The 13,292-nt window shown below is 38.6% G+C and overlaps 1 protein-coding gene across 1 annotated transcript in view; it reads right to left on the minus strand.

Moving 5' to 3' along the window:
• Nucleotides 1-13,292, minus strand: part of Abca13 (ATP binding cassette subfamily A member 13) — a 422,085-nt gene that overhangs the window by 33,180 nt on the left and 375,613 nt on the right. The window contains exons 57-58 of the mRNA XM_078039756.1: nt 12,460-12,594; nt 6,964-7,067 (exon numbers count right to left, since the gene is read on the minus strand). Coding sequence (XP_077895882.1) covers nt 6,964-7,067; nt 12,460-12,594 — 239 coding nt within the window. The remainder of the gene's footprint in view (nt 1-6,963; nt 7,068-12,459; nt 12,595-13,292) is intronic.

The following is a 13,292-nucleotide window of genomic DNA, read 5'->3' on the forward strand; positions in this document are numbered from 1 at the left end:
ATGAGAAATAAAAATAATTTTCTTTTTATTAGAAAGATAAAATTCTTAGAACCTGTGCTTGAACATCAAGACTCAGCCTCATGCCAGCAAACTAATATAGCAAAGTGGAGCTCAGAATTAGCAGAGCAAATGGTCATTTTAAGCAAGAATATATACATTTTTTAAAAAAGTAGATTTATCAAGTTTAATTCATTTTAATATAAATTTTTTTCTGAATAGAACAAAAACAAAAAAAGAAGTAGTAATTCTGACTGTGCACAAGTGAAGAAACTGTCAAATCCATTCCATGAAAAGCAACTATAATACTAAACAAAACTTCAAAACAACCCTTTCAGAACACTGGGAATTGACCGAAGGCATGCAGCAATATGAGAAGCAGTTATGTCTAACAAATTGCTAAACTCAGAATAAGAAGAATTTGTGGGAGAAAAACCATGGGCTACTGAGTTCCCTCCCCAGCTTAAAAAACATGAAGCAGGAAAGGGTGGGCCATGAGTATCAGCAGCTTCTGCCATGGCTGAAGGCAGGGACTCAGTTTGGAGTATTGAGTGCAACATCCATGCCCAGTAACATAGCTGGTTTACATGACTATATTGGATCCAAGCAAACAGGACTGGCCAGACCATCTCCCAGGTACTAGAATTTGTGTGTCTGTGACATGCTTACAACCAATTGAGACCCTAGTGTGTGCAGTAGACACTGGAGATGGCCCTGGCTTTCCACATACTGCCTCTCAACCCAGAGGCTATTGCATACATATAGGAGAGGCACAGAAGGACCCAAAGAAACTGTGACATGTTCAAGTTGGCACAAACTTATAATTTTCCTGGCTATCAACACAGAGAACATTTGGCAGAGGACAGAACGTCTGTGTTGTGTCAACCTGAGGTGTGAACTACCTTTGCTCACTCACAGGATACCAAGGAACCTAGGCAAAAACAGAGGTGACTGTTATACAGCCAGTCTTGAAAAAGTAAAAGTAATTTTAAACACGAAATCTGAGCAGAGAAATCAGCTACTACTCACTGCAGGAGTAAGATTTTTTTCACAGACTTATCCCAGGCAAAGAAATCTAACAAATAAGTATTTAAAAAATGAAAGCTGACAATAGAGCAACTTTGGGAGTAGTTAACAAGTCAGAGCAGCTACATTATCTAAAATGTCTAGTTTTCAATAAAAATGTAGATACGCAAAGGAACAGGAAGTGATCCATATTCAGGGGTGTAAAAAAAAAAAGCAGTCAATATAAATTTCTTGAACTCTTTCTCAATGTTAGAGTTAGGAGGAAAATTATCCAATGCAGAGGAAATATATATGTTCGAAGAACTAAAGGAAATGCTATTTAAAGAATTAAAGGACATATGACAATAAATGTCGGCAAATAGAGATTCTAAAGAAAATGAAAGTTATCAAAAGAACCAAAAAGAAACATTTAAGGTGAAAAGTTCAGTAAATACAATGAAAAATTTGCTAAAGAGAATAACACCAGATTCAAGATGGCAAAGACTCTGTGAACTTACTGAGCAGCAAAAGTGATCTCATCTGAGAAAAGGACAAAACAGGATGGAAAGGAAATGAGCAAGAAACTCACAGATCTGTGATAACAGAATCCCAACACACATGTAATGAAAAAGCCAAAGGAGAGAAGAGATAGAAAGAGCTGGAAAAAAATTTTTGAGTAAAAAATGACCAAAAATTTTTCATGTTTTCTCTATGAAAAAAAGTGCATAAGAATGGCAATGATATTGGCTACCATACAAGAATCTACAGATCTCTTTCTCATATTTTTTTTACCTCATTTAAAAGATTTAAGGTTAACACAAAGTGATAATTATAACAGTTTTTTATTGGATATAGAGCACATGAAATGCAATATATATGATAATAGCTCAAAGAGAGGGAGTGCAGCCAGGTTATGGCAAGGTTGTTTTACTGGAGGTAATTTAGTATTAATATGATAAAATTAAGGTAGAAACTAATTCCTAGAATACTCACTAATAAAATAGCTCAAAAATAACTAGTTAAAATATCAAAGATACTATACTGGAAATTATTTAGTATATAAATGTCAAATAGGAACAAAGATTAAAAAAGCAAAGAAGATATGTAAATAATAAATAGCAAAATGGTTAATGTAACTTCCACCATATCTATAATTATATTAAATGTTAAATCATCTAAACATCTCACTCAAAGGCAGAGACTGTCAGATTGGAAAAATAGCAAGATCAACTGTACCATTTGCAGAAAACATCCTTTCTATTAAAAAAACACAATCATTTGAAAGTAAAAGGTTTTAATATACATAGATATGTCATACACACAGTAAACAAAAGACAGTAGCAGCAGTGAAATCATTGGATAAAACAGACTTTAAGACAATAAAAAAATGCAATAAGGGATAAAAAGGGACATTTCTTAATGATAAGAGGGTAAAAATATTTGGAAGATAACAATTAAGAGTGCTTATTCATCTAATCACAGCTTCAAAATATACAAAGAAAAAATTGACAGACTGTAAAGGAGGAAAAGCCAGTAATACATTAAGATTTCAGTATTTCACCCTCAATACTATTAGAACACCAAGGCAAAACACCCACAATAAGACAGAATTCTCAACACTAACCCTAACTGGTCCCAATCACAGAATACACATTCCTTCCCACTAAGGACCATTTCATTCCCTAGGACAGGCCGCAGGCTAGGCCATGTGCAGAAATTACAGCTGTGTGGCCAGATTCAGCCTGCCGCCTTATTCATTTAGGTTTTACTGGAATACAATCACATTTACTTACCTAATGTCTGCAGCGGCTTTCATACTACAACAGCAGAGCTTTATTTGCAGTAGACTATATGATTTGCAAAACAAAAAAGAATGTATTATCTGTTGCTTCACAGACAAAACAAATTATAGCCTCTATGGTGGGCCTTTAAAAACTCCTTACCCATTTAAAAGAATGGAAATTACAAAAAAGAAGTATTTCCTCTGATCACAACAGAATTAAATTTAAAATGAGCCACAGAAAGAATTTTCAAGTGAATGAAAAACTTTGTAACAGAAACAGCTGAAGGGCTTCTCCTGCATGTTTCACGACCTTATAAAAGGCACTATACTCAAGACAGAATTAGAGGTGGGCCCACTGGCACATACCTATAGTTCTAGCAACTTGGGAAGCTGAGGTAAGAGGATCACAAATTCACAGCCTCAGCAACTTAGTGAGGCCCTAGGCAAGTTAGCAAGAACCTCCCTCAATATTAATATATATAGGAATCCGGATGTTGCTCAGTGGTGAAGCTTCCCTGGGTTCAATCCCCAGTACCAAAAAAAAAAAAAAAAAAAAAGGATTATACTGGTGAGAGGATAGGCATATATGTCAATGGATAATAATTGAATCCAGAAATAAATCTATATAATTATGGTCAACTAATTTTCAATAAATGTACCATGATAATTCAATGGACAAAGGATAGTCTTTACAAAAATAGAGCTGAAATAATTAGATATCTACGTGCATAAAAGTAAATTTGGACTCATTTCCTCTTATTATATGCAAAAAAAATAGCTTAAAATATATCAAAGACTCTTTAAAGCTAAAACCCTTAATATTCTTAGTAGAAAAGATAGGAGGAACATTTTCATGACTTGAGAACAAAGAGTTCTTAGATATATCACCCAAAGTGCAAGCCACACAAAAATGAAAAATTAGATTTAATAAAAAATGTTTATAATGTTTATATTTCCAATGAGAAAAAAACATTAGCAATCATATATACAGCAAGGGATTTATATTCAGAATATAGTGTCCAATAGGTATGCAGGTAGTAGATAGGTAGGTAGTTAGGTAGATAGAGGTAAAACCTCTTACAAGTAAAAAAATACAGACAGAAAACATAATTATAAGTGGCAGATTCTTACAAAACTAAATGTACTCTTACTATATGAGGCAATCACTCTTCTTGGTATTACCCCCCAAAAGATGAAAAAGTTTACATACAAAAATCTGCACATGGATGTTTACAACAGTTCACATATAATTGCCAAATCTTGGAAGAAGTTATTGTAGTATCCTTCAGTGAGTGAATGCAGAAATAAACTGGTACATCCAGACTACAGAACTTTATTCAGCGCTTAAAGGAAATGAGCTGTCAAACCATGAAAAGACGTGGGGGAAACAAAAGAAGCCAGTCTAAAAAGATTACATCCTGCATGATTCCAACTATATGTCAAACAGGAAAAGAAAATAAAACTATGGAAATGGTGAAAAAAAAAAGTTATTGGTTGCCAGAAAGGAGAGATGAATAGGTAAAGCACAGTTAATTTTTTGGGCAGTGAAACTATTCTCTATGGTGTTGTAATAGTGGAAACATTATTATTATATATTTTTCTAAATCCACAGAATGTCCAACACCAAGGATAAAGTCAGCTATGGATTTTGGATGATAATGATGCATTGATGTAGGTACGCATTAATTGTAACAAACATACCAGTGTCAGGGAGCATACTGATAAATGGGAGAAGGTCATAAAGGAAATCTTTGTACCATCCTCTCAATTTTGCTATGAACCTAAACCTATTCTAATTTCTATTTTTTTTTTTTTTTTTGGTAGTGGGAATTGAACTCAGGGGGCATTCAACCTCTGAGCCACATCCCCAGCCCTATTTTGTATTTTTTATTTAGAGACAGTCTGAGTTGCTTACTGCCTCACCATTGTTGAGGCTGGCTTTGAACTCGTGATCCTCCTGTCTCATCATCCTGAGCTGCTGGGATTACAGGCATGCTTCACCATTCCTGGCTCTATTTTTTTTTTAAATGGGGGAAATTTTTAATAGATATTTTACCAAAGAATGAACACAAACAATCAATAAGCACATTCAAAGATCCTTAATCCCATTAGTTTGTTTCTTAAAGTAGTAAACACAATTTACCATTTGACTCTGCTATTCAACTTTTCAGACTATCCAATAAAAATAAAAACATTTACCTATATATTCAAAGACATTTACCAGACTATATAAAGAATTTTATTCATAATAATCATAACTGGAAACAATTCAAATATTCATCAACTTGTGGGTGAATACATGAAAGTGGTCTAATTATACTATGGAATGCTATTTAGCAATGAAAAGGAGTGAATTATTGATATATGCTGCAACATGCATAAGCTTTAAAAACATTATAGTAAGTGAAGGAAGGCAGATACAAAAGCCTACACATCATACAATTCCACTAATATGAAATTCTAGAAAAGGCAAATTATAGAGAAAGCAGATCAATGATTTCCTAGGTTTGGGATTTTGAATGAAGAAAAATGTAGTAAAATCTTGAGAATGTGAAGAAAAGTTCACTTATACATTGTTGATGGGATTGCAAATTGTGCAACCATTCTGGAAAGCAGTATGAAGATTCCTCAGAAAACCCAGAATGGAACCATCATTTGACCCAGTTATCCCACTTGTTGGTATATATCCAAAGGACTTAAAATCAGCATACTATAGTGACATGGCCACATCAATTTTTATAGAAACTCAGTTCACAATACCAAAGCTATGCAGCCAACCTAGGTGCCCTTGAGCAGATGAATGGATAAAGAAAATGTGGTGTATATACACATGGAGTATTACTCAGCCAGAAAGAAGAAATATGGCATCTGCTAATAAATGAATGGAACTGGAGACTATCATGACAAATGAAATAAGTCTGTCCCAAGAAAACAAAGGCTGAATATTCTTTCTGATATGTGGATGCTAAAATACAATGGGAGTCAGTGTGTGTGTGTGGGGGGGGGATTAGAAGTTCACTGGATTACACAAAGGCGAATCAAGGGAAGGAGGGGGGATGGGAATAGGAAAAACAGTAGAATGAATTGGGTAACTTTCCTGTGTTCATATATGAATATATGACAAGTATAACTCCACATCAGGTACAACTGCAAGAATGGGATCCTAATTAGAATAAGTTATATTCTATGTATGTGTAATGTGTCGAAATACAATATACTATAATGTGTATCTAAAAAGAACACATTTAAAAAGAGAGAGAGAAAGAAGGCCAGGTGTGGTGGCACAGGCCTGTAATCCCAGGGGCTTGGAAGCCTGAGGCAGGAGGATCTCGAGTTCAAAGCCAGCCTTGGCAAAAGCAAGGCCTTAAGCAACTCAGTGAGACCCTGTGTTCAATACAAAATAGGACTGAGGATATGGCTCAGTGGCTGAGTGACCCCGAGTTCAATCCCTGGTACCTCCCCCAAAAAAAGAAAGAAAGGAAAAAAAAAAACCCTCATCTCCTTAACTGTTTTTGATACTTGATTCACAGCGTATTTTATTTAAGCTTGGGCAGGGAGAGGGGGCAAGAATAAGCCTTAAAGCCCAACCTCCATTGTATCTTCGGGATATTTTTAGCCACCTCAGATTACTCACTCCCCAGGGACTGGTTTTCTGAACTCTAGGTTTGCATTTCCATGAGGCCTAGAACGATGTCTCGTCAAATTCAAAAGAGGTCATGGTGGAGAACTGAGTGACACAGTCAAATCCATAGTGAGTAGAATATCAGACCAGATTCAGTCACATGTCCAGTTTTCATTTCAGATGATTCTACCTGGTGGAATAGGAGGCCTGAGAGAGAAAGGAGCTGGGACCCCTTGGGAAGAACTAACTGAGGGCGTCCATCACTCATCCCATCCCGGACCAGCAGTAATGGACCACGCCAGGGTGCGACTATCCAACTGCAGGCTCAAACCCCAGCTCTCCCACGGGCTCCCATGGCCTTGGTTCTGTGACACGATCTCCCTCTGGTTCAATCTCTTGCGCTGCATAACAGGGACCATCGAGTATATCCACTTCACAGTGTAAACCCAAAGGAACTTCCGTGTGTGGCGCTGGCCGGAGGTGGAGATTTTCCCCTAACTATGGTTTGTTACTCATATTTGCTCAGGAAATAGCCGCAGGAGGGGGCTCCACTCACCTGTGGGAGGTCAGCACCACAGCGCAGCCTTCCTGGGCCTCTTCCATTATCGTTTGCCACAGGTATCTTTTCGAGCAAGGATCCATCCCAGAGCTGGGCTCATCCTAGAGGAAAGACAACACACAATGCTATTAATTTGACGAATACACGTATGGAGGTACACTGTCCCATGAGGCCAGATGCTGGTTACAAGGAAAGAAATCCCGTCTCTGATGGTCGCAGGTACCTCTCCATCAGCTCGTCTGCATTCTGCTCAACAAAGCCAAGATAATGGGGAAAGGAGTGGAGTGCCTAGCTCCCCATGCACTCATGCAGGATGCTACTCAAGAGGCCCGCTTCTTTTTCATCTTCCCTAAATTACTGAGGTGATTGACACAGCTGAGATATTGGAAGAGACTAGAAGTAGGGAAGAGAGGCCATGGGCCACTGTAACCACTCTGGGAATTCCACCAGAAAGCCTGCTCCTATGCCACTTGGAAGGTCTCTCTATGGGCTCCTTCACACTGGTACCCAGGTACACAAGCACTCTGAATGTCTCACTTTGCCTTTCCTAGTGGCCCCCTGAAAGGACCCCCAATAGGGCAGGAATTGGCATCTCACATAAGCGACCGGCACAGTTTTTTAAAGGGTTAGGAGAAAGCACACAAGCTCAAGCATTTCAGGGCATTGCCCTAGAGGGCAGATGGGAAGCTCTCAGCAGCTGGCATGAGATTCCACTGTGGGAGGGACAGAGGCATATAATCCTAAGAATTCCCCTCCCCCATCATGAGTGATCAAGGAGTGTGCAGTGTGCATATCTATAAAAAAGTCTAAGACAGCCTCAGAATGCACCCCCTAACTGACAGGGGAAAGTGTTTCTCTCCCAAAGAGAGCCATTAAAGACTGAAAACAGAAGAAATGCAAGACTTTAAGCAACACAGAGGAAGAGGAGGAGGAGGAGGAAGAGGAGGATGATCAAGAGGGCATAGAGGAGAAAGAATCAGGACACCACTGAATAACACAATGTTTCTGTGTTCTTATGATGGATTCCAATAGCTGATCTCATTGAACTGCAGATCTAAGAATCTCCAGACACAAAACTGAAAATAATCACCTTGAAGAAATTCAGTGAGTTAAAAAGGGAATATAAATAGAGAATACAATAAAATCAGAAAAAAAACAACACATGAACAATTTCAAAAAGAGACGTCATGTGAAAAGAACCAAGTAGAAATCCTGGAGCAGAAAATCGTGATGAATAAAATGTAAGAGTGTCAACCGCCGATTTGATCAAGTAAATGGAAGAATCAGGAAATGTGAACACAGGTTGTGTAAAGTTGTTCAGTCAGAGGAGGAAAAAAAAATTGAAAAGGAATGAAGAAAACTGACAGGATTTTATACAAAACCCCTGTGAATATTTGTATCATGGCATTTATGGAGAAAATGTAGCCCTTATATACTGTTGGTGGGAATGTAAATTAGTAAGCCAGTATGGGGCTTCCTCAAAATTGAAAATAGAACTACTATATGATCCCCAAATTCCATTACTTTAAATACATGAAAAGGAAAAAACAGGAAATCAGTATATCAAGGAGTAAAAACCATGCACTCCCATGTTTATTTCAGTACTGTACACATTAACCAATATATGGGATCAATAGAAGTATCCATCAATAGATAAGCAGATAAAAACATGGCATGTACACACAATAGTACATTATTCAGAAATAAAAAAGAATGGAATTCTGTCACTTGTGACAACATGGAAGAAGCTAGGGGATGCTAGGTTAAGTGAAATAAGCAAGGCACAAAAAGAGAAAAAAAGCACACGCTGTCATGAGTGTGTATGTGCATGTGTGTGCGCATGTATATATAATAAACATTATTCCTTCTTAAAAAGAAGGCAACTCTTCAGTTTCCAGCAACATATGTATAGTGTTGGAGGATGTTTTACTAAGTGAAATAAGGTGGACATGAAAGGGTGACCACTTTATGATCACACAAGTACCATGTAGAAAAGTCAAAAGCGTATAAACAGATTACAATGGTAGTCACCAAGATTGAGCACGATGGGAATGTAGGCAGGTGGGGCATGGTTGGAGAAGGTAGGTCACCGAGAGTATGCTCTTGGGGACTCCATATTGTCCCAAGCCCTTTTATTCTCTGTTCTTGGCTGCCAGAAGATGAAAAGCCTTCCTCTGCTAAGTACTTCTGCCGTGATGTTCCGCCTCATCTCATGCCCAGAGCAATGGGGCCCACTGACCACTAACAGAAACTTCTAAAACCATGAGCAAAATAAACCTTTCTTCCTCTAAGCTGTTTTTCTCGGGTCTTTGTCACAGTGACCAAACACTAACACATATGGAATTAATAAATTCTGGAGATATAATACGCAGCATAAGGGTTCTATGATTTGAATATTTTTGTCTCCTTGATCCCCAATACAACAGTATTGGGAAGCATGGCTTTTGAGAGGTGATTGAGTTAGGAAGTCTTCCCATTCATGATTAGTACAAGGTGCCCTTGTGGAGGGCTTACACACCATTTCTGGAGGATACTTAGTTCAAGGTGCCATCTTGGAGGCAGAGACAAGACCTTCATTGACCCCCAAATCTGATGGTACCTTGGTCCTGTACTTCCAGCTTTCAGGAAAAAAATATATTTCTTTTCTTTATAAGGTTACCCAGTCTGTGATATGTTGTTACAGTAGCACAAATGGACTAACAGAGACTGTAGTTGACAGTGCTGTATTGTTCATTTGAATTTTGCTAAAACAGTTCATCTTATGTTTTCTTACCACTAACTGAAAAAAAAAAAAGGTCACCATGTGAGGGGCTTGATATATAAATTAGTTTGATTGTGGTAACCATTTCACAGTGTGTGTATCAAAACATTATACTGTACACTTTACATATAAACAATTTTTACTTGTCAATTGTGGCTCCTTAAAAATAGGGGTTTGGGATATGTTTTCACAGTAGCCAGATTCCCTTCACAATCTGCTTAGATAAGCCAACCTTGATGTCTCTAAAATAAATCCTCCACCTCCATAAACTTTTAGAGTGATATCTCCTGGAAAGAGATATGATAGTAGAAAAAGGCTTCATTTATTTAGTAACATCAAATAAATTGGAATTTCTTGGAACCTGAAGCTTTCTCCTTCAATAAACTCCAAAACACTTGCTATCTGAACCACTTTGGAGAGAAATCTTGCCTAGCTATATAATGCATTTCTGGGTTTTCTGTAGTCCGGGAGCACTGAACACATTTTTCTTTAGAGCTTTGAGTCATCAACTTCCTCTGAAATGGGGGAAAAAAACATAAGGGAAGTGTTGGAGAAAAGTCACTGAACAGGAAAATAAACACCTGGCTTTTTCTACAAATCAAGTGTCATGTGTGTACTACTTACAATAGTAAGTAAATAATATAGTCCTACATCGTTCAGTGAAAGGGTTGGGTGAGTAATTTTTAATTTTCCGGATTATCACTGTGGCATGAGTTCCAAGAGCCCTTCCTTGTCTCTCAGCGGAGATCTTCAAAACCATCGTTTGAAACTGATTCTCTGAACAGTCACCATCATCATAGTTACTAAACACTTAATGTAGATTTATTAAGCACAAGGCATTTGGCTGCACACTTCATGTGGATTATATCAGACAAGGAGGAAACAGGCTTAGAACATGCAAAGTCATATGTTATAGAATTGCAAAAGCAAAATCCACATCTGTTCACTACGACTCCAGGGTCCTCACCTGGCCACTGTGCCAGAGTCCTGGACATTCAATGGAAATGAGAGCAAGGAAGATAAAAAAAGGAGAAAGCTGAGGATCTGTCATAAGTCAAGAGCACAACCATACAGCAGATCCCCTTCATCTGACTGAGCAGATGCCTTGACCCAGGGCTGAGCACAGAGACATCCTCCAGGAGGAGCTAAGGCTCAGACTGTCTCACCTTGAGAGGGTAATGCCATTTGGGAACTGCAGAATGATGAAAATATTAACTTGTATTATTTGGTTTCAGAATATAAAATTATGCATTAGTCCTCGATTTTGGACTTTTCAATAGCAAACTTAGATGAATTAAAACAACTTTCGGGTGAGTTTCCAAAGGACAATAAATGACAGGACCACATTGTTCAGCATGGACTTTCTGAATCCCCACTAACTTTCCCACTGAAAGGCCGTTTTCATCTGGCAAACAAGAACAGAAAAGAGAATCTGCTTTATTTCCTATATTCTTTGACACCCATCAGACAGTCTGCCAAAGTGCAGCCCTGGGGTGAACATTAGCTATTAGAATCTAATCTATACCATAAGAACAATATTCTACTTATCGTTTGAATGGCATTATGTATAGCCAGAGCTGTTTTTGAAATGTAAGGCAATTGGCTCTATTTAGGGGCCGTATCACCTCCAACTAATGCTTTGAATCAATTTAGAATTGATTGCAGTTCCCAGATGGATTACAGAATGCTCTGTCTCAAGGCCATAGCTCATGCTCTACCTTTCCTGGAACTCTCTTCCCTCCCTTCCATGTCCACCAGGCATCTATGTGTTAGCCAGTTTTTCATCATTATAACAACTACTTGAGGTAAACAACTTACGAAGAGAAAGCATTTATTCTGTTTCACAATTTTGAAGGTTCTAGATAATAACTGGTTGACACTGCTGCTTCTGGGGCTGCAACCAGGCAATGTGTCTTGGGAGGAACATTTGGTGAAGCAAAACTGCTCACCTCATGGTGAGGAAGCAATAAAGAAGAAGGGTCCAAGGTCTTACCATCTCTCTGAGGGCAGCCCTGGATGACCTAAAGACTTCTCACTAGGCCCCACCTCCTAAAGGTTCTACCAACTACCAATCAAAGCATGGGGTGGGGCCACAGCTTTAACACATGGGCTTTGGCGGAATCTGCATCTAAATTATAGCAATCCCTCACATCCATCCTCATGATTTACCATAGATATGTGTTATTACAGTTATGATGAACATATATCGGCTGGTAGAAAAAGACTTAAAAGCATTGTGCTAGAGGAAAAATACCTATTGATTTTTTTCAGATTAGAAGTGAATTCTAATTTTTTAATACAATTGTAATGTTATAATTTTATGGTCGACTGGGTTTGGGGGTCAGTGGCAGAGTGCTTGTCTTGCACGTGTGAGGCACTGGGTTTGAGCCTCAACACCACATAAAAATAAATAAATAAATAATAAAGGTATGTGTCCATCTACAAGTAAAAAAAAAAACATTTAAAAATTTTTTTATTGAATTTGACAAGGGTAAGTGCATCTACCAAAAGATACATGTCTTATTTCTGTATCAGTCTAGTAGTGTTTTACATTTTGTTTGGGAAACGTTGAGTTAGGGCAGAACAGTTCATTAGTTTGTAGAATCAGTGTTGTGAATTCTGAAGTTATTTCCTACAAGAATTCTATTTAGTTAAACTAAGTTTACAAGTACACGTGCAGTGGGCACCTTATTTCAAGACAATGACATATTACTGATATTTCCACTACTCACCAATAAAAGAATGTCAGGTTTCCCCACCAGGGCCAGGGCTGTGGAGAGCTTCCGCTTGGTTCCCCCACTGTAGGTGGCCACAGGTTTCTCCACATGGGCTTCCAGGTGCAGGCGCCTCACAAGGTCTCCAGCCACCTGGAAGAGAGGAGCCGTTGGTGAGCATGCCACCCCTCACCATGCCACCAGACACTAGGTCTCAGCCCTGACTCCTGCTCCTTCTTCCCATCAACCCCTATCCACCCCTCACATGGATGGTCAAGTACATTCCCTGGACCACTCTCCTTCATGATATAGGGAGAAACTGAGAAAGAAAAGAGGGGTAAATTCTGTGCCTGCAGACATCCGACTGATCCCCCAAACCCCTGGGTCTGGAGCTAGGAAAATAGTAGGCAAGAAACAGACTTAGTTCTGAGTCCAGAGTAATGTCCGAATTAAGGCGAGCAGAAAGAAGGTAAAGCAGAATGAACACTGAGATGGAATTGAACAGGAATGAAACCAAGACAGTGAGCTGTCAAAATTTCATGGGAGGAAAGAACTGAGGGGACTTTTCAATATTAGCACAAAGCAATATCCACTGTACATTAAGAAACCATTGGTAAGAGTTTGCACACTCAGAGTTCAGTATCTAGAGGTGGGGAAAGAATGGGGAATGCTTTGTTCCTAACTTCTGGGAACCATTTTATCAAGTAATGAGGATGGTCACTTCATTCACCAAAGCTCCACCCTTGGCCACAGGGGAATTCCGACTCTCCCAGGACCCCATGCACACAACTTCTCTACCTCTCCTCTCTTTCAACCTGCCCTCATTTCACACACCCTTGAAAATTCAACTC

Source organism: Ictidomys tridecemlineatus, chromosome 2, assembly GCF_052094955.1.
Source record: "Ictidomys tridecemlineatus isolate mIctTri1 chromosome 2, mIctTri1.hap1, whole genome shotgun sequence".
In the NCBI taxonomy this organism is placed as follows: Eukaryota; Metazoa; Chordata; class Mammalia; order Rodentia; family Sciuridae; genus Ictidomys; species Ictidomys tridecemlineatus.